General features: G+C 47.0%; 1 protein-coding gene across 1 annotated transcript; it reads right to left on the bottom strand.

The window, feature by feature from the left end:
• Nucleotides 1–3622: 3622 nt before the first annotated feature.
• On the bottom strand, nucleotides 3623–23026 carry XKR7 (XK related 7). The gene is made up of 3 exons (XM_069073918.1): nucleotides 22434–23026; nucleotides 7383–7582; nucleotides 3623–5628 (listed from the first exon to the last, which is right to left on the bottom strand). Exons 1-3 carry the CDS (start codon nucleotides 23024–23026, stop codon nucleotides 4676–4678), a joined length of 1746 nt encoding a protein of 581 aa, XP_068930019.1. The 3' UTR covers nucleotides 3623–4675.
• Nucleotides 23027–23421: the final 395 nt, after the last annotated feature.

Raw genomic sequence — 23421 nt, 5'->3', positions numbered from 1 at the left:
AGAGACAGAGAGAGAGAGAGACAGAGAGAGAGAGAGAGAGAGAGAGAGAGAGAGAGAGAGAAGAGAAAGGGGGAGACAGAGAGACAGAGAGAGACAGAGAGATAGAGAGAGAAAGGAGAAAGGGGGAGACAGAGACAGAGACAGAGAGAGACACAGAGAGAGAGAGAGAGACAGAGAGACAGAGAGACAGAGAGACAGAGAGAGAATGTCCTGGGAGGCCAGTGGGGGAGACAAGAGTCCAAGTAACCTGCACAGTGTGAGAACAGCTGACCCCAGAGGGTAGGCAGTGTCAGGCGGCACAACATGGAATTCACTCACATGGGAACAGGCACTTTTCATGCTCGCTGTTGATGACCGGTAGCAAGCTGGAGAATTTAGAGGAACCTTGGGCTCTGCCTGACCCTCTCACAGAATCACAGAGCTGGGTGGGACCTTAAAGATGATCTCTTTAACCAAGGCCCAGAGAGGGGAACATGATGAGCCAGTAGCCTAACCAGCTATCTAATAATAATCATGATAGCTAGAGCCTTTATGGTTTGTAAAGCATTTTATGTTCCCTACCCAACCCCAGAGGGTAGGAACTTGATGTTCTCCAGTGCTGAGGAACCACACAGAAACAACAGGAAAGAAAAGGGTGGAGGTGAGATGTCAGGGTTGGCAAAACCTCCTATCCCCACTCCACTGACAGCTCCTTGGTGGTCTGACTGTACAGTAGTGCAAAGAGCAGGAGACCTGGTTTCTAATCTTGGCTCTGCCACTAATTCTCTTTATGACTTTGGTTAAGTCCCTTCCCATCTCTAGGCCTTAGTTTCTTCATCTGTAAAATAAGGGGGTTGTGCTAAATGATGTCCTAGTTCCCTTCTGGCTTTTTCTGTGATTTAGGGGACTTAGACTCTGCCCTTATATAGCTTTGTGACTTTGGGCAAATCACTTCTGTGAGCCTGTTTCCTGACTTATAAAGAGAAGGGTCTCTAAGGTCTCTCCCAGCTATAATATTCTGTGATTCTATGAACTTGCACTCATGTAAGAGATCAAAGAGGGTCCTAGGAAGGGCCCAAGAAGGAAGAATGTGAGAGGGAGGGACAAAGACATCCAAGGGCCAGGCAGGGAACAGAAAGACCAGCTGAGGTAGATCATGTCACAGGAAGGAAGACAAAAGGACACCATAGATACCCCTGGGGGAGGCCTGGGTAGTCAGAGCTAGAGCTTGGTCAAGGTATCCCTGGTGAAAAGCTCACATCACTGAAGACCAAGCCCTGTCGCCTCCTAGACCCAAGTTTCTATCTCTACCCCCAGGAATGGGCTAATGCCCAAGTTTAGAAATAATCACATAAAGTGGCCCAGACTGTGAGTCAGGAGATCTGGATTTCAGTCTGGACTCTGCCATTCACCAACTCTCTGAGTATCAGCCTCAGTTTCTTCCATACTCAAATGAGAACTTGGATCAGATGACCTTCAAGATCTCCTCCAACTATGAATCCTGGTGACCTGATTCTGAATTTAGGTCCTGCTGCTTACCAATTGTCTAACCTTAGAAAAATTATTCCCCTGGGCCTCAGTTTCTTTTTCTGTAAAATAAGGAGTGAGGACTACATGAGCTCCAAAGTCCCTTCAAGTTCTGACTTCTATGAGCCTGGAATGCTGAGACTTCCAAATGGATTTGAAAGCATTTCAGATTTGGGCACAAAGCAAAGAAAGACCTACAGCCTGATAGCTTAGATGCTTCAGAGACCCAAATCTTTTTTTTTTTCCTTCAGAGCTGCCCCCAGGCCTGGAGGTTCTTGAACTCCTTTCCATAATCTGGTAATAGAAAGAGGCCATCATTGGAGATGGAGTCTTTAGGAGCTGAGCCTTATAGGGAATGGAAGGAAAAGACTTCTTCGCCATTTTCTTGCTAAGATCCCCAGGAGTCCCAGACTCTGATAATCTTTCAGGCTTGTGCCTGGTCTCTGGCATAGATCCTTAGAAAAAGGGAGGCCTATATTCCAACCCTGTCTCTGACACTCACTAGCTATGTGAGCTTGGACAAACCCCAGTCTCTCTGAATCTTAAATTTCCTCCTCTATAAAATAGAGATCCAATCCAGGGGAACCAGAAAGCCATTCTTGGCTGAGAAATGGAAATACCTATCCTTGGGGCAGGTCCGGCCAGGTTCAGGTCCCACCTCAACCTGGTCTTAGCCCCCTCCTTCAGCCACGAGCTGTTTAGTCCACCATCCGGGGACTCTCCCAGGGGTGGATGTGGAAGGTGGGGAGAGATGGAGAAGCAGCTCTGTGTGTTGGTATGATGGGGTCTATACATGATTTCACTGTATGGGAATATTTGTGAAAAAAATGCCACATGTGCTCAATGGGGGTTGCATCAAGTGCTATGTATGTGGGGTATGTGTATGTGTATATAGATGCATGATATCTGTGTGTGCACTTGTGTGCACATTGGGAGTTACTTTGCACTCTAAGTCCTGCCCTTTTTTCAACCCTCCCCCCACTTTAGTAGAGACAGTGTCCACCTGAGTGTAGGCTCATGGTTTAGGGGAAAGAACTGGAGGCTGGGTGTCGGTAAACCTGGCTTCTATTCCTCCTCTGGAGCTAACTTACTGTGTAAGTTTCAGAAAATCACTTCACATTCCAGGGCCTCGGTTTCCTCATCTGTAAAATAAAATATTTGGACTAGGTGATCTCTAACCCCACCCTGTCCCCAATCCCAACTCAATTTGGAGCCCTGAGGCAACAACTTGGCCTTTAAGAGGGGTCTTATTCGGGGTGGCCAGGTGGCGCAGTGAGTCAGAGCCCTGGCCCCGGAGTTGGGAGGACCTGGGATCAGTTCTGGCCTCAGATACTCAACACCCACACAAAATAACTGGCCGTGTAACCTTGGGCAAAGTTACTTAACCCCAATTGTTTAAAAAAAAAAAAGAGGGGCCTTATTCTCAATTCTCACTCTCACCATGTTAGATTCATATTTTAATCATCTGGTCTGGTCTTATCTCTCCCTTTAGTCTCATTTTAGAGGCTGGACCAGCAATATACCATCCTGATTCTGGGCTTTCTTCGGGAGAACAGGATGTCTCAATCTTGACTCCAGGGCCTGAGCATTTATTTTTCTCTCCCAAAAAACACCCTGAGGCTGGCTCAGGTCTGACTCCCTCAGTCTGAAAGCCCTGGGAGACATCAATGGGACCCTGGGCTCCATCTGTCCCAAAGCCAAAGGAGTCATTTCCCAGGCCTCCCAGGGCATAGACTACATCGGTGAGCCTGGCTAAGAACCAGAAACTCCTGTCATTCCTCCAAAGTTCACATTTCCCAGCTAAGAAACAATTGGCAGAATTTATGTCCTTCTTAATAATTTGGTTTTTTGTACCCAATAATTTCAAAATCATATTTCTCCCTTTGGATGGCAATAGTATCACAAAGCAGTCAGGAACCTAGAGCCTTCTGTGAGGCTTAGACCCTAGAATGCTCAGAAGGGTCCTTATCCCAAAATCTCCTAATAAGGACAGGGTCCAGACCTCCACAGCAGATCCTAGAAGAAATGCAATGCTAAGAAGGTCCCATAGACACACTATCCCCCAGAGCTCTGCTACAGGCAGGCATCTAGAACCTGCATGGCAGAGTCTAGAACAAAAAAAAATGTATAGACTCAGAACATTTCCCAGACAGTATTCTAGAAACTCCCTTATGCCCTGGCATATGGAGGGTATTATAGTGGATGCTGGAGCCAGAGGACAGATTCAAATTTCAAGTCAACTATTTCATTCTGGTAGGACCCTGGGCAAGTAACCTCCCTTCTCTGGGCTTCATTTCCCTTTTCTGTAAAATGAGGGGGTTGACTAGATGATTCCTCTAAATCCTATGATCCCAAAGCCTTAACTTCTTTGTATCTAGGAGTTTGGCCTAGTTAGGCCCTAGAACAGCTCTAAACCTAGACCCTTCATCCTGGCCAGCACCTTTAACCTCAAGAGTTCAGCTCAGCCCAGACACCCTATGGTATCTGGGAGTTCAAGATGCCATATGTTACCACATCCAGATCTCAGGTCCCATAGACACTCAAAGGTTGTCACAGCTGGAAAGGACCTTAAGGATCATCTGGTCCAAACTTCTCATTTTACAGTAGAGAAAACTGGGACCCAGAGAGGGAACATAACTTGTCCAACAACTCAGCAGAATCAAGATTTGACCCCAGATTCTTTAACTTCAAAGCCAGTCCTCTTTCATCTAGACCATGCTGTCTTGGTCCTTTAGGTATCTGCAATACCCTCCAGAGAGTTGTGATTCAGCTAATGGAACCCACAGCCCCTCTGCCTTTGTTCATCAGAGGTGATGGCATTGGTAATGGGCAGGAAATGCCATATGGAAGAGAAGACTCTGGGCCTGGTGGGGAAGTTTAGCACCAGTTAATTCCCTGGATCCCAGGGAGTTTGATGGACTGCGTATGGGAGCTGCATGGGCCAGGGCATCAGTGCCAATGAACTCACCCAAAAAATTGCAAAGAAGAGGGGAGAAAGATTTCCATTGGCTGGGGTCATCATGTTCCCCTCCCTGCCACCCTTGGCCCAAGAGATATAGCCACCCTTAGACCAATGGCCCTTGAAAACTCTAAGCTCAACACTGACTGGTTTAGGGGACTGGAGCTGCCATACCCCCTTATCCCCCAACCCTGATGGTTGTGGAGCAGCCTACACTGTGGTCTCATATTCCAGTAGCTCCCGGGAGGCCCCCATGCTTCGATATTGCAAGCGAGGGGTAGCTGGGGATGAATACTCAAGTGCCAGAATGGTCTTACGGAGCCGGCGGTCTATAAAGTGGGCATCCCATGCTGGATACTTTTTTCGGGGCAGGTCTATTCGGATCACAGGCCCCTCTGTCCGGGGGGTACGGGCCACTGGTGTGGCTGGGAGGCTGGGCCGGACCTGGAACACAGCTGGTGCTCCACTGTCCCGGTCTCCAGGGACCCCATCTCGCTCTCCTCCTGTAGTCCGGGGCAGAGACCGTGGGGGGCTGGTAACTGCATCAGCAGAGGGACCAGAAGGGCCAGCACCCACAGCCTCAGGGAAGATGCCCCCAGGAGCCTGGGGACCAAACATAGGCCCATTGGGGTGCAGGAGGCAGTAATAGACAAGCATGAAAAAGATGCCCAAGGCATAGCTAGCAGCCACCACACACACCATGATTAAGGCGCTAAAGTCAGTGGGGAAGTTGTGGTTGTAGTACCAGAAGCCGGTCAGGGCCACATTCTCCACCAGGACAATACAGTAGTAGATGGCCATCCGCCAGCGGCTGCGTCCCTCCTTGACGTTGAACCAGCAGAAGATGTAGATGATGCCCACCACCATGTTGTAGATGATCTCCTCCCACTTGGACATGCAGAAGTCTGTCTCCCCCTGGATGACCCAGAAGGTCATGACACACCAATGGGCCACGATGAAGATGCCGAAGTACAGCTGGAAGACGCTGGCGAAGAGCGCGAAGGCCATGGCGCGAGCGGCAATGGTGAAGAAGTGCCAGAGGATCTGGACGATGGCCCCTTTGTAGGACATGGCGCGCTTGTCGTCCCTCGAGTCCCGCAGCACCTTCTGGTAAGAGGCGATGATCCAGGCCAGGGACACCAGGGAGGCCGAGGCGGACAGACCTGTGGAGACAGGGGCCAGAGGTGGGGGCAGGGGGAGGGGCAGGGTTAAGGACAAGGCAAGGTCTCCAAAGGGAGGGGGAAGGGAGGCAGTGAGAGGTAGGCAGGAGGGCTCAGTGTTAGGGGCAGGGTCTCTGAGAGGAGAGAGAAGGACAAGAGGTGGGTGGTAGGGGTTGGGGTAGGGATAAGGGTCAGGGTTAGGGTCTCTGAGAGCAGATAGGGTAAGAGGTCATAGAACCATAGATTTGGAGCTAAAAGGGAGCTCAGAGGTCATTAGTCCAACCTACTCATTTTACAGATGTGAAAACCAAGGCCCAGAAAAATTAAGGGAATAGCAAAACTGGGATTCAAACCCAGGCCCTCTGACTCAAAGTCTAATACTCTTTCTATCATACCTCCTCCTCACCTTACTTCAGGACATCTACATCCTGAGGGCAGTCAAATTCCTGTAGGGAAACTCCTATGGAGAGGATAATATTCTTTTTTTTTTTTTGCTTTTTGGAGGGGGGAGGGTAGGGCAATTGGAGTTAAGTGACTTGCCCAAGGTCACATGACTAGTAAGTGTTAAGTGTCTGAGGCCGGATTTGAACTCAGATCCTCCTGACTCCAGGGCCGGTGTTCTATTCACTGTGCCACCTAGCCGCCCCAAGACCATGATATTCTTGAGGACTGAGAAACAGAGAGATGGATGGAATGGGCTGGTATGGGAGGAAAGGGGGATTTTTGAGAGTGAAGAGAGGGGCAGGAGGCAGGACCTAAGGTAGCTGGGGTCAGGGCTAGGTATGAGTATAGATCAGAATCTCTTGAGATTAGAAGCATATGGGACTCTAGAAGTGGGCATTGGAGGCTGTGGATAGAAGTGAGGGGGGAAGGGAGAGTAAGAAAGTAAGAGAATGAAGAAGAGCAGAGCATAAAGAGAGAGATGAGAGAAGAATGAAGGGGAGGGAAGGAGAGATAGGTGGGAGCCAGCCAAAGGCTGGGCAGAAAATAGAAGCACAGAGTAGACAGAGGGCTGGATGATCCAGTGAACTGAATGATAGAAGGGACCCGGCCAAGCCAAACACTTCAGTCCAGCCTGGGGCCACTTAAGCTGAACCCAACTGGGTGATTTTGCTGACCAGGCCAGAGGGCTTTGAGAGGATTAGGACAGGAGCCAAACAGCCCTTTCAGCCAGAGGATCCCAAGGGCACCCCTGGTAGGCCTAGGGCTTGGGTAGGGGAGAAAGAGAATGAGACAGAGAAAAAGTCAGAGGTGTGAACATCAAGGAGTAGGGAGAAGGCCCTTAGCCAGATCTCAGAGGAATGAGGATGTGCCAGGGGCCAAGCACCCTGTCCTACCTTGGAGGGTTCAGCAACAAATCACTGTCACCATTGATGCTAAGGAATCTCCCAAGCCAAGAGATCATGCCAAGGGGTCTCCCAGAGAAGTTCTGGGAAGAATGAAGGAGCTTTTGATGAGGGTCTAGGAGGGAAGAGGAGTCAGGAGCCAGAAAGGTGAGGGTGTGGTGAGGGACGGGGTGGGGGAAGGATCCCTCAGGTGAGGGATGGGTAGTCAAGGGGCTGTGGGAAACCCAGGGTGAGAGTGGCTGGGAGAGGAAACCTGAGGGGGGCGTGGTGGGACAAGACTCCTTCTCAGGAAGGGTCTGGGAACACCCAAGGGGATGTCAGTGGTAAGAGGAGGTCCTGGGGTGAGGAGCTGGGGGGCCCAGGTCAGGGTGTGAAGGAGGAAGATGGGGGAGGGAGGCATTAGGCCCTCACCCTGCAGGGCCTCGATGTGTTTCTGGAGGACCATGATGCTGAGCTGTAGCACAAGTTGTGGGGCGCTCTTCAGGAAGGCCTCCAGCAGGCGCAGCATACTGATGTCAGCACTCTCGAACATCATGCGCCAGTAAAAGTGGCGCCTCAGCTGCTCCCCATGCCAGCGGCTCTGCAGACCCAGGTACATGGCCCGGAGGTACCTGGGGAAGATGGGACAGTGGGCAGGTGTGTGTGTGAGGGGTGGGGAGAGGAGGGGACAGGAGCTTCCTGGGGCTGCCAGCTCCCAACCATGCTCAAGGCTCAGGGATTCCCCCCAGCCAGGTGGGAAGGCAGGGAGCAGGAGATGAGTCCTGACAGACACTGCCCTGGAGGGAGGGATGGGGGCCTTAGTAAGGACAGCTGCTTTTTGGTTTACAAAGCACTATCCTCAATACTCCTGGGGATCTTGGAAGACTATTCCCATTTTACAGGAGAGGAAACTGAGTCTCAGAGATTAAGAGCCTTGCCTTAAATCACTGCTAGCATCAGAGTTAGGATTCAAACCCAAGCCTCCTGATTCCAAATCCAGTGTTCTTACTACTACATTTTGAAGACTTTAAGGTTAATCTTCTCCAAGGTTTCTTAACCATTTTTGTGTCATGGACCCCTTTAGTTGTCTTCAGAAGCTTATGAACACCTTCTTAGGATGATGCTTATTGACTACATTCATCATGGAATGCTAAATTTCAGTTAGAAGTTAATGAAAATAAATGCAATTTTTTCCCATTCAAGTTCATGGACCACCTGAAATCAATCCACAGACCCCTTAGTACCCAGGTTAAGAGAAAAAGGAAAAATCCTGTATTAAGCACCTCCTATGTGCCGGGCACTGTGCTGAGCACTTTTTACAAATAATGTGTCGTTTGATCCTCACAACAAACCTGAGAAGTAGGTGTTATTATTATCACCCCTGTTTTATGGATGAGGAAAGTGAGGCAGACAGAGGCTAAGTGACTTGCACAGGGTCACACAGCTAGTAAGTATTTGAAGCCGGTTTTGAACTCAGGTCTTCCTAACTCCAAACTCTTGACTTCCTAACTTGCCCTCTATCCACTGTGCTGCTTGTTCTAGTCCAATCCCCTCATTTTACAGATAAGGAAACTGAGTCCTAGTGACTTGTTCAAGGTCACACATTGAGCTACTAGAAGAACCAGAATTAGAACTCATTTATGAATAATTTCTGTAGCCCTTTAAGGTCTACAAAGTATTTTTTTTCTCATTCACACTCCTCTATCTTCCTCTCTCCTTTCTTCCGTCCCCTTCCTTTCTCCTTAGCTGCCAACACTCTCTTCTGGACTCACTCTTTGAGGATGCTTGTATGGCAAGTATTATCAACCCTGTTTTACACTCCAAGAAACAGGCCCAGAGAAGTGAACTCCTTTGCCCATGGTCCCAGGGCTAGTAAGGTCATAACTTCCTCTGGGATCTAGCTCAGCTCTCCTGAAGCCAAGCCTATGCTCTTTCCATCACAGCGGCCTCCACTCTTGGGCTGAGATCCATGGCCACAGCTCAATGCTGACTCAGAAGAGCATCAGGTTGGGGATCAGAAGTAGCAGTATAAGCAGGAGCTACCGAGGAAGCTAGGATTGGCCCAGTGTCCTTTGGAGGGGATCCAGACTCCTCCCCCACATCCTTCCTCTCTACTCCCACCCCCACTGAGGGTCCCTTAGGCTTCACCTTCTTCAGCCTTGGGGGCTTCCAGGCCTGCCACCAGGGCCCCTGAGACAAGCGGTCATTATTTACAAGAAGCTGACCCAGCCTGGCAGTCTTTGTCACCCTCCCCTCTTCCCTATTCCCTGCAGCTCCAGGTTCCTACAGGAAGAAGAGAGCAGCTGGTCCTACTGTGAACAAGACCTGGGGAGGAGGGAGGAGGGGCTGGAGAAGAAGGGAAGGGGGTCCCAATGGAAGGCCCGGAGTGCCATCTGTCTGCCTGGCTTCATTCAGGGTGAGGATCGAAGGAGGGCCTGGGACCAGCTCCCAGACCCACCAGCATCGATCACCACATGACAAGCAGCCTCTGCCCCCACCCACCTGCTCTGCCTCCTGTTGTCATCCAAGCCCGTTCTAGACACAGCAAAATCATAATCATATTAAAAATGAGTTCCCTTTCTATAGCATATTAAGGTTTATAAACCACTCTTCATAATACCCCAGTGGGCTAGGACAGTGCAAGTATTATCATCCCCATTTTACTGAAGAAGAGACTGAGGCCCAGAGAAGGACCCAAGGTCATGCAGCAAGCATGTGGCAAAGCAGATCTGAACCAGAACTAATGACAAACAAAAGATTTCTCCTCCCCCACATCTCTGTCTCTTTCTCCCTCTCCTTCCTCCCTCCCCCCTCCCTCTTTCTCTCCCCCTCGATCTCTTCCCTTCCCCCCTCCCTCTCCTTTCTCTTTCTTCTCACTCTCTCTTCCCCCTTCTTCTCCTCTCTCCTTCCCTCCCTCTCTCCTTCCCTCCTTCTCTCTCTCTCTCTCTCTCTCTCTCTCTCTCTCTCTCTCTCTCTCTCTCTCTCTCTCTCCAGCAGGAGGCAAGCTACTATTGCTCATTTCTCTGGTTTGAGCCACTAATCCTTGACTCCCAACTGGACCCCTTCTTGAACACCCCACCCTCTACAGAAGGAAGCCCCTTCGTAGGATTAGAAGGGAAGAGAGAGATGACTCTCCCCCTCCTCCCTTGCCTCTGCACTGACCAACTAATCCCACCCAAGCAAAAGACTGAGATATCTGCCAACAGAGAAAATCAAAGGATGGAGGAGCTCAGAGTTTTGGGTTTACACTCCATGTGTGGGGCTTTGTGGGGGAGTGTGCCATCTGTCTGAACTGGCATTCTATATCCACGGGGTCCTCTTGGAATGCAGGACCTGAGGTTTCTATAACTAACTGCACAGAGCCAGGACACCTTGAGCTTTCAGAGAGGATAGATAGTTCACATCTTTTGGGTTTACAACACTCCCCATGGCATCCCCCTATAGGGATAGTGGGGGCTGTGGTGGGGCTCAGGGAGGTAATGTAAGTGGTATTGTGCCCATTTAACAAGTGAGGAGACTGAAGCTCCGAGAGAGATGCCAGTCTTGCTCAAGGTCACCTACTGTGAATGAGAGGCAGAAGTAGCCTGTGGATTACAAATAATAACCCCTGTTTCTGTAGGGCTTTCTGATTTACAAAGAGCTTCTGTTAAAACAAGCCTGTGAGGGGGAAGGACAAGGATTATTACCCTCTTTTTACAACAGAGGAAATAGACCCAGAGTTAAAGGTTCAAAGTTAAACAGAGCTAAGACTAAAAGCTAGTCCTCCAACCTCCAGTTCCTGGGCTGGTCCAAATATGTACCATTGTTACTATGCTCAGCTTCCCACTTCCTACATTTCTCCCCTAGGGGGCAGAGGTCTATTAATCTTGGCCTTGGGTCCCAGGGAGAAAGGGAACTAAAGCTTTTTAGGATCTCTCTGCATCATATAATCATAATAGAATACATCTGTAGTCACCGTAGAACAGATTTATTTGGGGTTGGACCAGAGGATGAATTCTCCATTTCAGGACAGAGCAAGTTTCCCTGGGATTGAATTTAGAACTCTGAGTGAGAGGGAGTACCCTGGCTAACCTTAGTTGCTCTGGGAGTGCTAAAAAAAAAAAGTTGAAGGAGTATGACCAGACTTGGTGCAGTGGCCAGAGCACTTGGCCTGAAGTCAGGAAGATATGAGTTCAAATCCAGCCTCAAACACTTACTAGCAGTGTGACCCTGGGCAAGTCACTTAACCTCTGCCTCAGTTTCCGCAATGATAAAACGAGGATAATAACAGCACCTATTTCATAGGATTGTTGTGAGGATCAAATGAGATAATAATTGCAAATCACTCAGCACAGTGCATGGTATATAAGTGCTATATAAATGTTTATCATCATTATTATTAATGTTATTATGTCTGACTAAGGTCCCTGTGTGACGTTAGACAAATCACTGTAACTCTCTGAACCTCAGTGTCCTCCTCTTGAAATGGGGATGTGAATACTTGTATTACCCAGTCCATAGGGACTCTGTGAAGAAAGATGTTTTAAAACTGAAAAGTGCAATGACAATGTGAATTTTGGTGGTGATGCTGGTGTCTCTAGAGACATGAGGAGGAATGGCATGGGCCCCTGAAGTAGGGGCTCGAACCCAGGGCCTCTGAGTCCAAGACTGGACTTATTTCCACTTTACTCCATGTCCTCCTATGACAGACATCTCAATAATATCATGGAGAGAAAAGGGCAGGACTCTGGTTAGGATACTATAGAGGGTTCAATGAAGGGGAGGGGGATTCAGTGAGCAGATGGGGTCTCAGTGAGGAGCCCTGACTCTACAATCCTAGGTCAGTCTGCCTACCTATCTATCTTTCTGATCCTGTCTTAATCATTTGTCTGACCCTGGGTGAATCTGCCCCCTCCAAACATCCCCACCCCCATTCAATGTCAGGTCAGTCTGTATGCCTGTGCTCAGCTGTGCTTACCTCCACCCTCTTCCAACTGTGGGTCCCTCTGTCTGTTTGGGTGTCTCTCACATCCTTGATTTCTCCATCTGTCAGTCTCTTGGAGATTCTGCATGTGTCCTTCTCCATGAGTTTTTTTTTCCCCCTTCCTAACTCATCTTAACAGATTCAGGCTAAAAATTCTTCTCCTAGAAGGTCCTAATTCTCTCTCCAGAAAACACCCTAGCTACTCCCAAACTGTGCAAACATGAGAAAATGACTATCACGAGCTCGTTTTCTGAAGTCTGTTCCTGTTGAATAGATGGGAGTGGGTCCTAGTCTTGTGGGAAGTAGAGATTTTAAAACCATGGGTCAAGTGAACACCTTCCCCTCAGATCCTGGGTCAGAAATCAGAGACTGTAGGAGTAAGCTGGAAGGAATCTTGGACATAATCCAGATTGTTGCTGTTATTCAGTCGTTTTCAATCATGTCTGACTCTTCATGACCCCATTTGGGATTTTCTTGGCAAAGACACTGGAGTGGTTTGCCATTTCCTTCTCCAGCTCAATTTAAAGATAAGGAAACTGAGGCAAACAGGGTGAAGTGACTTGCCCAGAGTCACACAGCCAAGTGTCTGAAATCAGATCTGAACTCAGGGAGATGAGTCTTCCTGACTCCAGGCCTGGCACTCTTTCTACGGTACCACCCAGCTGTGCCTGAATCTTCGTGTAACTTAGGCAAACCACCTCTTTTCTTTGGCCCGCAATTTTTTGCTCTATAAAATGAAAGGGCTAAACTAAATGATCATAGGTCCCTTCCAGCTGTAACCCAAGTTCTAAGTTTCCTACAACCTCACGTCTTCTTCCTTCTGCCTGGGGAAAATCTCCTGTCTTGCTCTTACCATTTGTTCTAATCATATTACTTCCTAACTATACCACGCCCTGTTCTTCTGAACTTTTATGATTCTTGATCAAGCTTGGCTATGAAACCTCCTGTCAACACCTCCAAAAAGGATAGGCTAGTTCTCTCTTCTCCAGTTTATCACAAGGCCTCTCTCCAGAAGGGTGTGTCAGAAAGTCAACGTCTAAAGCTCACTGCTTTCTTCCTGGAGAAATGGCCTATGGAATAAGTTCATTCTCCACATCAAGATTGTCCTTCAGGGATTCCACCTCAGACCTTCCTTTCCTGCTCTCTCTCTCTCTCTCTCTCTCTCTCTCTCTCTCTCTCTCTCTCTCTCTCTCTCTCTCTCTCTCTCTCTCTCTCTCTCTCTCTCTCTCTCTCTCTCTCTCTCTCTTTCTCTCTCTCTCTCCCTCCCTCTCCTCTCTCTCTGTCTCTGTCTCTCTGTCCTTCTCTCTCTCCCTCTCCTCTCTCTCTCTCCCTCTCTCTCTCCCCCTCTGTTTCTCTGTCTCTCCCTCTGTCTCTCTGTCTCTGTCTCTCTCTCTCTCTCACACATACACACACACACACACACACACAGCATCCCCCTGCCTATCTTTACAAAAATGCTGTTTTTGAGTCCTAAGGAGTCAATAAGGATGAGGTTGTTTTTGAGTTGAAAGTGAGGTGAATAAGAGACCCTCTCTGGCACATCGGTCCCTCATAGCTGTTGCTACTGGCTCTAGGATTTCTCCTTGCAGTGTGAAGACTACAGGCTTCTACTCAAGGCCTACCCAAAACGAGGGATCTTCTAGTCCTGGCTGTGGGATACTGCATCCTCCTCCCCTTTTAATAGCCTAGATTACCCATTTACATCACTAGATGGCCAGTACAGTGAGCCTTTCTTGGAGGAGCTCATATTCCTGATATTGGCAGCAGAACAAGACATCAGTGTTAGCAAATAACTTGATTGTAATCACTTACCTCTTGATTCACTAGATACCTATCTTGATAGGTGGGTAGGGACCGTAGCTAGTAATTTTTGTGCCAGCAGCAATCAGTATGAAATGTTGTCAAATCTACTTTTTAAAACCAATTATTTTTTTAATTGTAGTGTGAAAGGAGCAGGATGAGACCATTGAGGAGCTCACTTAAGTATAGCATCTAGAAACTTCTTATTTTAACTACTTATTCTTACTAATGAGTTACTAAACTCAGTTGCTTCTAAATGGCTGAAAGACTGGAAATCCTGTCAGTTTCCTCTAAAACTTGGGTGCTCTAGGGAAAAAAGTCCTGGCTATCCCACTCTACTGACCACTCTAGTGAGGATACTGGACTGGCCTCCCAGCTCTGGAGACCACAATTCTCTGTATTAGAGGGAAATCAGAATTTCAGCTGGGAGAAGTAGTATACTGTGTATAAAAGCATTGGGGTTGGAACCAGGAGACTTGGGTTTGAGAGTCTGCTTGGCTATTTTACTAGCTATGTGACATTAGGTAAGTCACAAACCTTATCTGAGCCATAACTTCCTTTTCTGTAAAATGGTGGTGGTAGTGGTGGTAGGGACAGGAAGGAGACTAGATAATAAAAGCTGGTATTTATATTGCAGAAGACTTTAAATATACCAGAAGACTTTAAATATACCATCTCACTTGATCCTCACGAAAAGCCTATGAGTTCGATATCTCAGTCATTATTTCCATTTTACAGATAAGAAAACTGAGTCTCTTTCCTTCATATTATGTGACTTGCCCATCATAGCATAGTCACCGCCATAGCTGCACGAGCACAGTTCTAAGCTCCCACTCCCAGACTTGCTGCACACTCTCAGCCAAGTCTCTCTCCCTGTCTGGGTCTTCATTTCCATCTGTTAACTTCAATTCTACTAGACTAAGCTCGATAAAGTCAGCACTATGGGTATTATTTAAACATCATACACCCCCCTCCTCTCAGAGTAATCAGCACGGTACTTGGACACAGCAGGCACTTAATAATATTTTGTTGGATAAAATCAATTTCATAAACATTTACTAAGTGCTTACTATATGCAGGCCTAGTGTTTGGCATTAGGAATACAAAGACCTGACTCTTAAGGAGTTTATAGTCTAATAATACGGAAAGAATCACATGCACAAACTCCAAAGTAGTAGAGTTTGGAGGAGGTCACCCATGTTTAGATGCTTCAATCCAACCCCTTGGAGCTCAGGGAAAAAAATCATTGGTGTGTGGCAGTGAAAATATCCTTGATCTGGGATTCTGGAGACCTGGGTTCTAGTCCCAATTTGTCACTCATCTGATGTGTGATTCTGAGCTACCTTTCCTTTATCAGAAAATAAAAGAACAAATCGATCAAGAAGCATTTGTTTAAGCACCTACTATGTGCCAGGTGGTGTGCTACGCACTGGGAATACAAAGAGAAACAAGAAGTCCTAGATGGTCTCTGAGATGCCTTCCAACAATGGCATTCTTTGATTCTGTGATCTCAGCAAATCCCAGTGTATTGTAAAAGGCTACATTCCCAAACCTTATCTTTCCACCCCCCAACCCCCAAACTACATTCCTCATTTACCTCACTACCAACCCTCAAGCAACCCAGTACTGAAAAATCAGGAAACCCGAGTTCTGATGCTAGCTCTGCTGTTGACAGTCAATAGCCTCTGTCAATTCACTCTCCCTCTCTTGAACCTTGGTTTCACCACATGCAAAATGAGGTGACCTGGAGTGTCAGATTTCTCCTAGCAATAGTCTTCTACCTTGTTATGTTCCAAGTTCCCATCCAAATAGAAAGAGAATTGGACTTGGAGTCCAAAGACTCAGGTCTTTGGAAGGGGCCCTGGCCCTTTCACTCACTGGTTCTGTGATCATGGTACAACTATTATTATAATTATATTATTATATTGGACTATTTGTGCCTGACCTGTGGTAGAGCCTTCTGATCTCATATTGGTCTGATCAGCCACAATTTGACACAGTCTACCTTGACCCCAAAGTAGTGATGTTATCTTGGTCCTCTTTGAGAATGAAAGACAACAACCAACCAATCGTGGTAAGATGAAAAGATCAATGAATTTGGAGTTAGGGGATATGGATATCAAACCCCATCTCTGTTACTTACTGCTCCTTAAGCAAATCACTTGCTTTCTCTAGGTCCAGGTTTCCTCAATTGTAAATGAGTGATGTCTAAGGTTCCTTCCAGTTTTAAATCTGTGATCCATTACTGGACCTCATTTTCCTCTGGTGTAAAAGGGAAATAAATCATGTTTATACTTCCTGCCTCTCAAAGTCATGGGGGAAATACTATAAAGCTTTCTCTTAAGTTAGTCTCTGTTCTTTTCTGCCCCCTCCTTTTCTCCCTTCATTTCTCCTAGTCTTCTCTTTCTCCCCATACCCTGCCAGAAGAGTCACAGTGCCAAGCAGGGTGGTTATGTGTGGAGGGAGGTATTGAGAGGGGTGAATGTAAGAGTTTGGAGGCTCAATAAAAAGAAGAGCTTCCCAACAGAGTTATTAAGAAGATCTCAACAATGGATTCAGATGCTTTGATAAGTATCAATTCCAAATGCTCTTGATTAGAAATGAACTTTTGTTTGAACACCAGTGTTCAAACTGAAGCTGGCTAGACAACCCTTGGGGAAAGTGTGTAGGGATCCATACAGTGGGTGGGAGTTTGGACTAGGGACTTCTTAGGTCCCTTCTGACTGGTGAGGAGAATTCTATGCCAGGATTCTAAGAATCTGTCTGACCAATGTACATTGATCTTAGCTTCTTTCCCAGACCAGACACTGTCCTAGTAGAAATTCTTCCCTCCCTAGTCCCATTCTCTTTCCTTTAGCAATCTTACTATCCAACCCAGAACTTAGTCTAGTTATACTCCTCATTCCCACTCTCCCACTGAGGACCTGATATTTTGTCCTACATACGGTCAAGGGCTAGGTGGTGCCCTGGAGTGCCTGGCCTGGAGTTAGGAAGACTCATCTATCTTCCCAAGTTCAAACCTGTCCTCAGACACTTATTTAGTTGTGTGACCCTGTCATACCCTGTGACAGGTCACTTAACCCTGTTTTCTTCAGTTTCCTCATCTTTAAAATGAGGTGGAGAAGAAAATGGCAAACCACTACAGTATTTTTGCCAAGAAAACCCCAAATGGGGTCATGAAGAGTGGGATGTGAATGAAAAACAACATGGCAACAACAAAGGTTGTCAAAATAACCACTCTTCTACCCTACCACCATCTACCCAGGACTCCAATCCTCCTGTGTGACTTGCCCATGGTCATACATCCAGTTAATGGCAGAGTAGGGACTAGAATACAGTTTTCCTAAGATGGCCAGAGTTCTTTTCATTGCACTTTAGGACCATTGGATTTGGAGCTAGAAGGGCACTTAGAGATTATAAACCTTAGAGTCACTCTCCCTTTTACAGAAGAGGAAACTGATGTCCAGAGAGGTAAAGATTCTTGCCTAGGGTCCCATAAATATTGAGAGGCAGATCTGGGATTTGAATCCAGATTTGATAATTCAAAATCTAGTCTTTCCTCCTTTAACAAAGTTCTTTTCCATGATCTTGGGAGGTCTCAGAAATGACTAAAAAGAGTACAAGGATCTAGAGGTCCTTGACAGAATTTATTTCCAAATCCCTTCTTGCTAATAGGCTTAGTAAATTATACTTATCAGGTTAACAGTCCACTCAGGAGAAAGCTGAAGATTAGCAAAAGATAAATCCTGAGCAAGAAGCCCTTCTGTCCTAAAGGTCAGGTATAGTGTTACAGGCTTAATTGGCTTTACGATTCCCCAGAGTGGAGGCAGAAGAGAGACTCATAGGCTAAGCATATGGACCCCTGGGTCCACTTCCCAGCTCCAGACTCATGCTACCCTATAAGCTAGAGAGATAAGGGAGCCTAGAAAACTCTCAGTGAAGGGAGGTGGCTTCCACTCAGGAAGAATACTTTGAGACATCCAAAGGATGATTCCTGAAGGGCACAGAATGTCTTCTTCCAGTTAGAGTTCATTTTGTTTAACCATTTCATTATCAAGACAAGGAAACTGATACCTGATACAGGGAAGGTGCTTGCCCAAAATCATATAGCAATGAACCATGAATTTGGACTTAGGAGACTTGAGTTCAAATACTGCTTTGCCACTTGCTATCAATGTGACCTTGGTAAGTTTCTCTCCCTCTCCTGGTCTTAACTTATTCCTCTGTAAAATAATGTAGTCATACCAGATGATCTCCAAGATCCTTCCCAGCTTTAAGTTTCATGATTTTAACATCCTAAGTCAGTAGTAGGACAGTGTTACGTTTAATTGTGTAAAAGGTATGGGCCAGGAGATCTTCCTGGGTTTCCACAGCACCCCTGACTAAGTCATTTGGGGAATTTTCCAGCCATAAAATCCTGATAACAGCAACAGTAATAATTTGAATTTCTATAGGCTTACAAAACATTGTCCCCACAATAATCCTGTAAGTACACTTAGTACAGTCAGTTTGGGGCAATGGAAAAAGCACAGAATTTAGAGTCAGAAAATGTGATTTCCATTTCCATTTTTGCTAATTACTACCTGATTGACCTTCTTACTTAACTTTGCTAAGTCTCAGTTTCCTCATCTGAAAAAAAAATTAAAAGTTGAATTAGATTATCTCTAAGATACCTTCCAGCTCTAAATTCTATGATACCATTTTAGATATAAAAGATCTGAGGTTCAGAGAGGTAAAAATGGCTTGACTAAAGTAAGAAAAGTAACCATTTAGGTAAGCATAATTCCACATATAAAAATACTCCACTCTTACCCCAACACTTCAGGAGGGGATCCGATTACTTGCTCAGGATTTTTATTCATTTAGTTACATCCACAGACTGGTACTGCCTTGTATATAGCTGAGGAATTCAGGTTTGCCCAGCCAGGAAGAAAATCAGAAGTAATGTGGAGGAGGGTGAGGATGGAGGGGAGGATAGATTGCTTAATTGTTTTGTCCTGGAACTAGTATAAACTATTTGAATTTAGAATTCCAGAACTGAAAGGAGACCTCAGCTTGGTACAGGGTAAAGTGTGCTGGAGGACACTGACTTTGTAGTCAGAGGTAAGGGCTTGAATCCTGGTTCCTCCACTTACTACCTGTGTGACACTTTACCCTCATCTCTAAGGCCCTCAGGGCCCCCATCTGTGAAATGAGGGATATAAAGTAGATGGCCTGTAAGATTCCTGCCAGCTCTAAAGCTATATTTATCAAGCCCAGCCTCCTCATTTTTTTAGAGAAGGAAGTTGAGTTTCATAGAGAAGGGAAATGAATCAACCAAAGTCCAGTTAGTTAGTGGAAATGCTAAGGGTAGAACCCAAGCCTCCTGACTTCTAGTTCCCACTCAGGAGCAGGAACTTCTAGGTCATATTGTTCAGTCCCTGTACTACCTTACCTCCCCTCTCAACTCCTTCCCACAAAACAACCCACTCCCTGCCTTCCATCTACTTTCTTAGAATCAGTCACTGAATCTTAGCATGTTGGAGCTCAAGGGCCCTTAGGAGATATGACACAGAATGTGAAAACTGGAAGATAACTTAGAATATACAAGTCTGAGCTGAACATGAATTATAGACTGTCAGATCTAGAAGATACCTAAGAGATCCAGTCCCACTTCTTCACTTTATCAAAGACAATGAGGCCCAGAGAAAGAAATACCTGATTGTCATTGCTGCTTCTCCTGGAAGTCATCCCGATCCTGCTCCCAGAGTGGCTATCTCCAGTCCAGCCTTCTACCCAATGCTGGAGGTGGCACTATTCTGGTGCTACCTTCTAGACAAGATCTTTCCCAATCCCACCAATTCTTAGTGTTCTCTCCCTCTTGAAATTATTTGTATTGTATGTTCTTGCCCGTACACATGTTGTATGCTCTCCACACCCCAAGGAGAAGGTAAGTTCATTGAGGGGAGGGGATTTTTTTTCCCTTTGTATTCCCATTGCCTGGCATAGAGTAGGTGCTTAATAACTGCTGAATTGAAGCTACCGTCTCTGTTCATTTATTTTCAGCCCTTTTTGAAGATAGTTCTTGGCTGGTCAAAGAAAGCTGAGAGATGGCTCATTGTAAGGAGAAAGGGGAGGAAGGAGTGTGGTTTGAGGCTGCTAGTGAGTAAAGGCCAGTTATCTAGGACTTAGGCTGATGGACAGAGGGAACTGAGCTTTGGCTACCAAGAATAGGAAGTTACCATTTCAGTATCTAAAAATATCTCTCTCCATCTGTCCACTCAGTCAAGGGAAAGATAAATGTAGATTAGTTCCTGGATATAGACTTGATTATTTTTATGTGTCAGGCTAATAATAATGATGATGTTGATGAAGCTTTGAATGGGTAGTGATTTTTCCCAGGGAAGTCTGAGGGAGATCAGGTTCACCATCTAGCAGGTGACTGGCCCAGTCAGATGGGGGAAACTGAGGCTTAGAGACGCATGGTTACACAGCCAGAATGATACAAGGAGTAGGCATCTGGTACAAAAATCAGAAGCCCTGACCCCAAAGTTTAGTGGTCTATCTTCCAAGCTAAGCAGAGTGATGATGATGATGATAATGATGACATACTAGAACTTTGCTTTTGTATGGTGCTTTATACTTTTTAAAGCACTTTTACGTCCATTATCTCATTTGATCACCACAAGAACTCTCTGAAGTATGAAGGTTAAATATTAGCTCTGTTCCACAGATTAGGAAGCTAAGTCAAAGCGGAAAGGACTAGTCTATAACCATAGTTATTAATGGAGTTAGCACTAATAGAGAATATAAGCTTCCTGACTTATTTAGTGTTTCTTTCAGTGCTTCTACATTTCCCATGTCAGTACAGGGGCACTTAGAATGGCCTGACTCATCCCAACAAGGGAGGAGCTTACTCTTCTGAGAGGCCTATATGGATTAACTAAGGAATTGGGGAGATATATTCATCATTAGATATTCATTCTCTTGAATGAAGATATCTTCTTACAGGATTCTCCAGCTCTTGGTCCTGCTAAAGTAAGGTTCTATCTCAATGCGGCTTCCCATTGCTTTTTTTGGGGGGAACATTCTTCTAGATCGAACTCAGCTCAAAAGGTTCCCAATTGCAGGGAAGGAAAGGAACTGGAATAAATTGAAATAGATTGGAACAAATCTGTGGAAAAATTCCAAGGGCTTGCCCCCAATGGAAGCTAAATCCAACTTTTTCTTTTGTCCTTATGGGCTCTGAGAAATGGCAAAGCTGGTTCCCAAATTCCCATTGAGGTAGGGAAGAAGAATCATTACTCTAACTACTCCTAATCACAGAATATAAAAGCTACTCAGAATGCAGAATGCCAGATTTGGAAAGGACCTTAGAACTTAAAGTATTAGATTTGGAAGAGACCTTAGAGACAATCTAGTTCAGCCTCTTTGCTTTCCAAGTGGGAAAAGTAAGGCACAAAATGGGGAAGGGATTTGCAAAAGACCTCACAGCTTGAAAATGGCAAAGTCAAGATCCAAACCAAAGTCTTCTGACTCTTTAATTCTATGCTCTTAGCACTATACTACACTAAGAGCTGGGAACCCTGAAAAAGCAGCTCAGTACAGGGGGAAAGGAATATTGTTGGAGAGTAGGAAGCCTGCAAAGCCTTCCTGAAACAGTGGGCCTAATTTCTTGGGCCTACTTTCCTCTCCTAGGATCCCCTTTTCTGGGGTTTAGGGGAGGGAAAGACCTAGGGTACTAAACAGAGACAACAGAATGGAGATGTAAATTGATTAATAAATGCTAGTTGATTATTGACTGCTGATTGTAGACCCACAGACCTTTTCAACTAGAAGGACTCAATCCCAATGCTCTCCAGACCAAGAAGGGGTGGGGGCTGCAGAAGAGGTGAAGGAACTAAAGAAAAGGCAAGTTCTGCTGCCTCCCACCACCTTCCCTTTCAAAGGTTCCCCTTTCCAAATGCTTCTTCCTCACCTCTAAGTCCTCCCTATTTCCCTTTTCACATCATAAGGACAAACATTTCCAGATAGCATGATTAAAAAAAAAAAAGCAAGGACCTTAGAATAAGAAGATTTGCGTTAGAGTCCTGACTGTCATTTACTATTTGTTTGACCTTTAGACCATTCACTTAAACCCTATAGGATTCAATTTCTCCATATATAAAAATGAAGGGTTATATAAGATTATCTTTGTAAAAAGTCTCTTCCAGCGCTGGCATTCAATGAGGCTATGAAAGAGCCTTTTACTTGGAATCATTATTCTGTCGGACTTGCTGTGTGACTTTGGGCAAGCCACTTATCCTTTCTGAGCCTTAATTTCCTCTTCATTACAAGGTTTGACTGGATGGCCTCTAAGTTCTGAGTTGGTCCTTCCAGCTTTGACATTGTGATTCTCTCACCCCCCTCCCCCAATCTTGTACTACCCCAAGCAGGCGGGGCCACAGGGGAGACCCCCTGGGAGGTGAGGGAGAGAAGGAGAGAGGACAGGGTGGGGCTGGGAAATATGGGGAAGGAAATTAATCAGTCCAATCCCTCCCTGCCCTCCCCCCACCATTTTCCCAGTCTCCAGCCTCCCCTCCCAGACCTCTTCTTCCCCCCCCATCTCATCCCATCCCATCCCATCTCATCCCATCCCATCCTATCCTATCCTATCCTATCTTATCCTATCCTATCCTATCCTATCCTATCCCATCCCATCCCATCCCATCCCATCCAGCGAAACCTCCTTATTTTCCTACCTCCAGACCTGACCGAGCTGCAGGACGTGAACTAGCGACTGCAGGAGCCAGACGCAGAGGCGGCAGCAGCGGCGGTGCGGACGCCGGGCGCCAGATAGAGCGGGAGGGGCGGGCACGGCGGGACCCGGGCCGGGACCGCTGTCCTTCGTGCTGAAGGCGGCGCTGGCGCTGACGCTAGCGCTGGTGCTGTCCTTGGTGCTGAAGGCGGTAGCGGCTGCACCTGGCCCAGCTCCGGCAGATGAGTAGTCATAGACGAACCATCGGAAGCTGAGCAGCTGCACCACGAGTGAGGGCAGTAACGCAAAAAGCAGCGTGAGGCCGAACCAGATGTGCTTGCCCTGGAGGTAATAGTCAGCTGCCAGCCACAGGTCGGTGGCCCCGTCGGAGAAGAAGACTAGCAGCGCGCACAGCGCCCAGCAACAGTCCCACAGGCTGTAGCGGGGCCGCCGTCCCCCCACCGAGAGCAGCCCCGCCCCAACCCCAGCACCAGTCCCCAGAGCCCCCGGAGGCCCTGAGCCGGCCCGGGCCCCACCGGCCGCCCCCTCCGGGCCCGGGCCGGCCGCGGCGGCGCCTCCATCCGACTTCGCGGCCATGTTGGCGGAGGAGGAGGCGGGGAGAGACTTCCGGGCGGCCGCGTGGTGGGGGGAGAGGGGGAGGAGGAGGGGGCAGGGGGCGGTGGTGGTTGAGAGGAGGTTCTTGCTGGTGGCTCCTCTCTTCTTCCTCCTCCTCTTTCTCCTCTCGCTCTCCTGCTCCTCCTCTCCTCCTCCCCAAACGCTTTCCTCCTCCTTCCTCCGCTTCCTTCTCTTTCTCTTATTCTGTCTCGCCTTCCTCCTTCTTTCTCCTCCCCCCTTTAATTATTCACTGGCCCTACTCTGCTCCCTCTTCCCTTAGTTGATAGTGGGACGTGATGGGGCAGCCGGGAGAACGGAAAGATCAGGGAGGAGTTGGGCAGGGGTTGTATCCCTGGTTATTTCTCCTTCCCTCCCTC

The sequence above is a fragment of the Petaurus breviceps genome, unplaced genomic scaffold, assembly GCF_028583685.1.
Source record: "Petaurus breviceps papuanus isolate PSGF00001 unplaced genomic scaffold, PetGlider_PUasm1.0 90879, whole genome shotgun sequence".
Lineage (NCBI taxonomy): Eukaryota > Metazoa > Chordata > Mammalia > Diprotodontia > Petauridae > Petaurus > Petaurus breviceps.
The sequence above is the reverse complement of the archived record's forward strand: the minus strand, read 5'-3'. Positions and strand labels throughout refer to the sequence as shown.

Excerpts from the sequence above, each read along its gene's own strand:
- XKR7 (XM_069073918.1), bottom strand. The coding sequence starts at position 23,026 with ATGGCCGCGAAGTCGGATGGAGGCGCCGCCGCGGCCGGCCCGGGCCCG. Across the intron at positions 7,583-22,433 it reads CAGCTCGGTCAGGTCTGGAG|GTACCTCCGGGCCATGTACC; the intron begins GTAGGAAAATAA and ends CATCTTCCCCAG. Across the intron at positions 5,629-7,382 it reads ACACATCGAGGCCCTGCAGG|GTCTGTCCGCCTCGGCCTCC; the intron begins GTGAGGGCCTAA and ends CTGTCTCCACAG.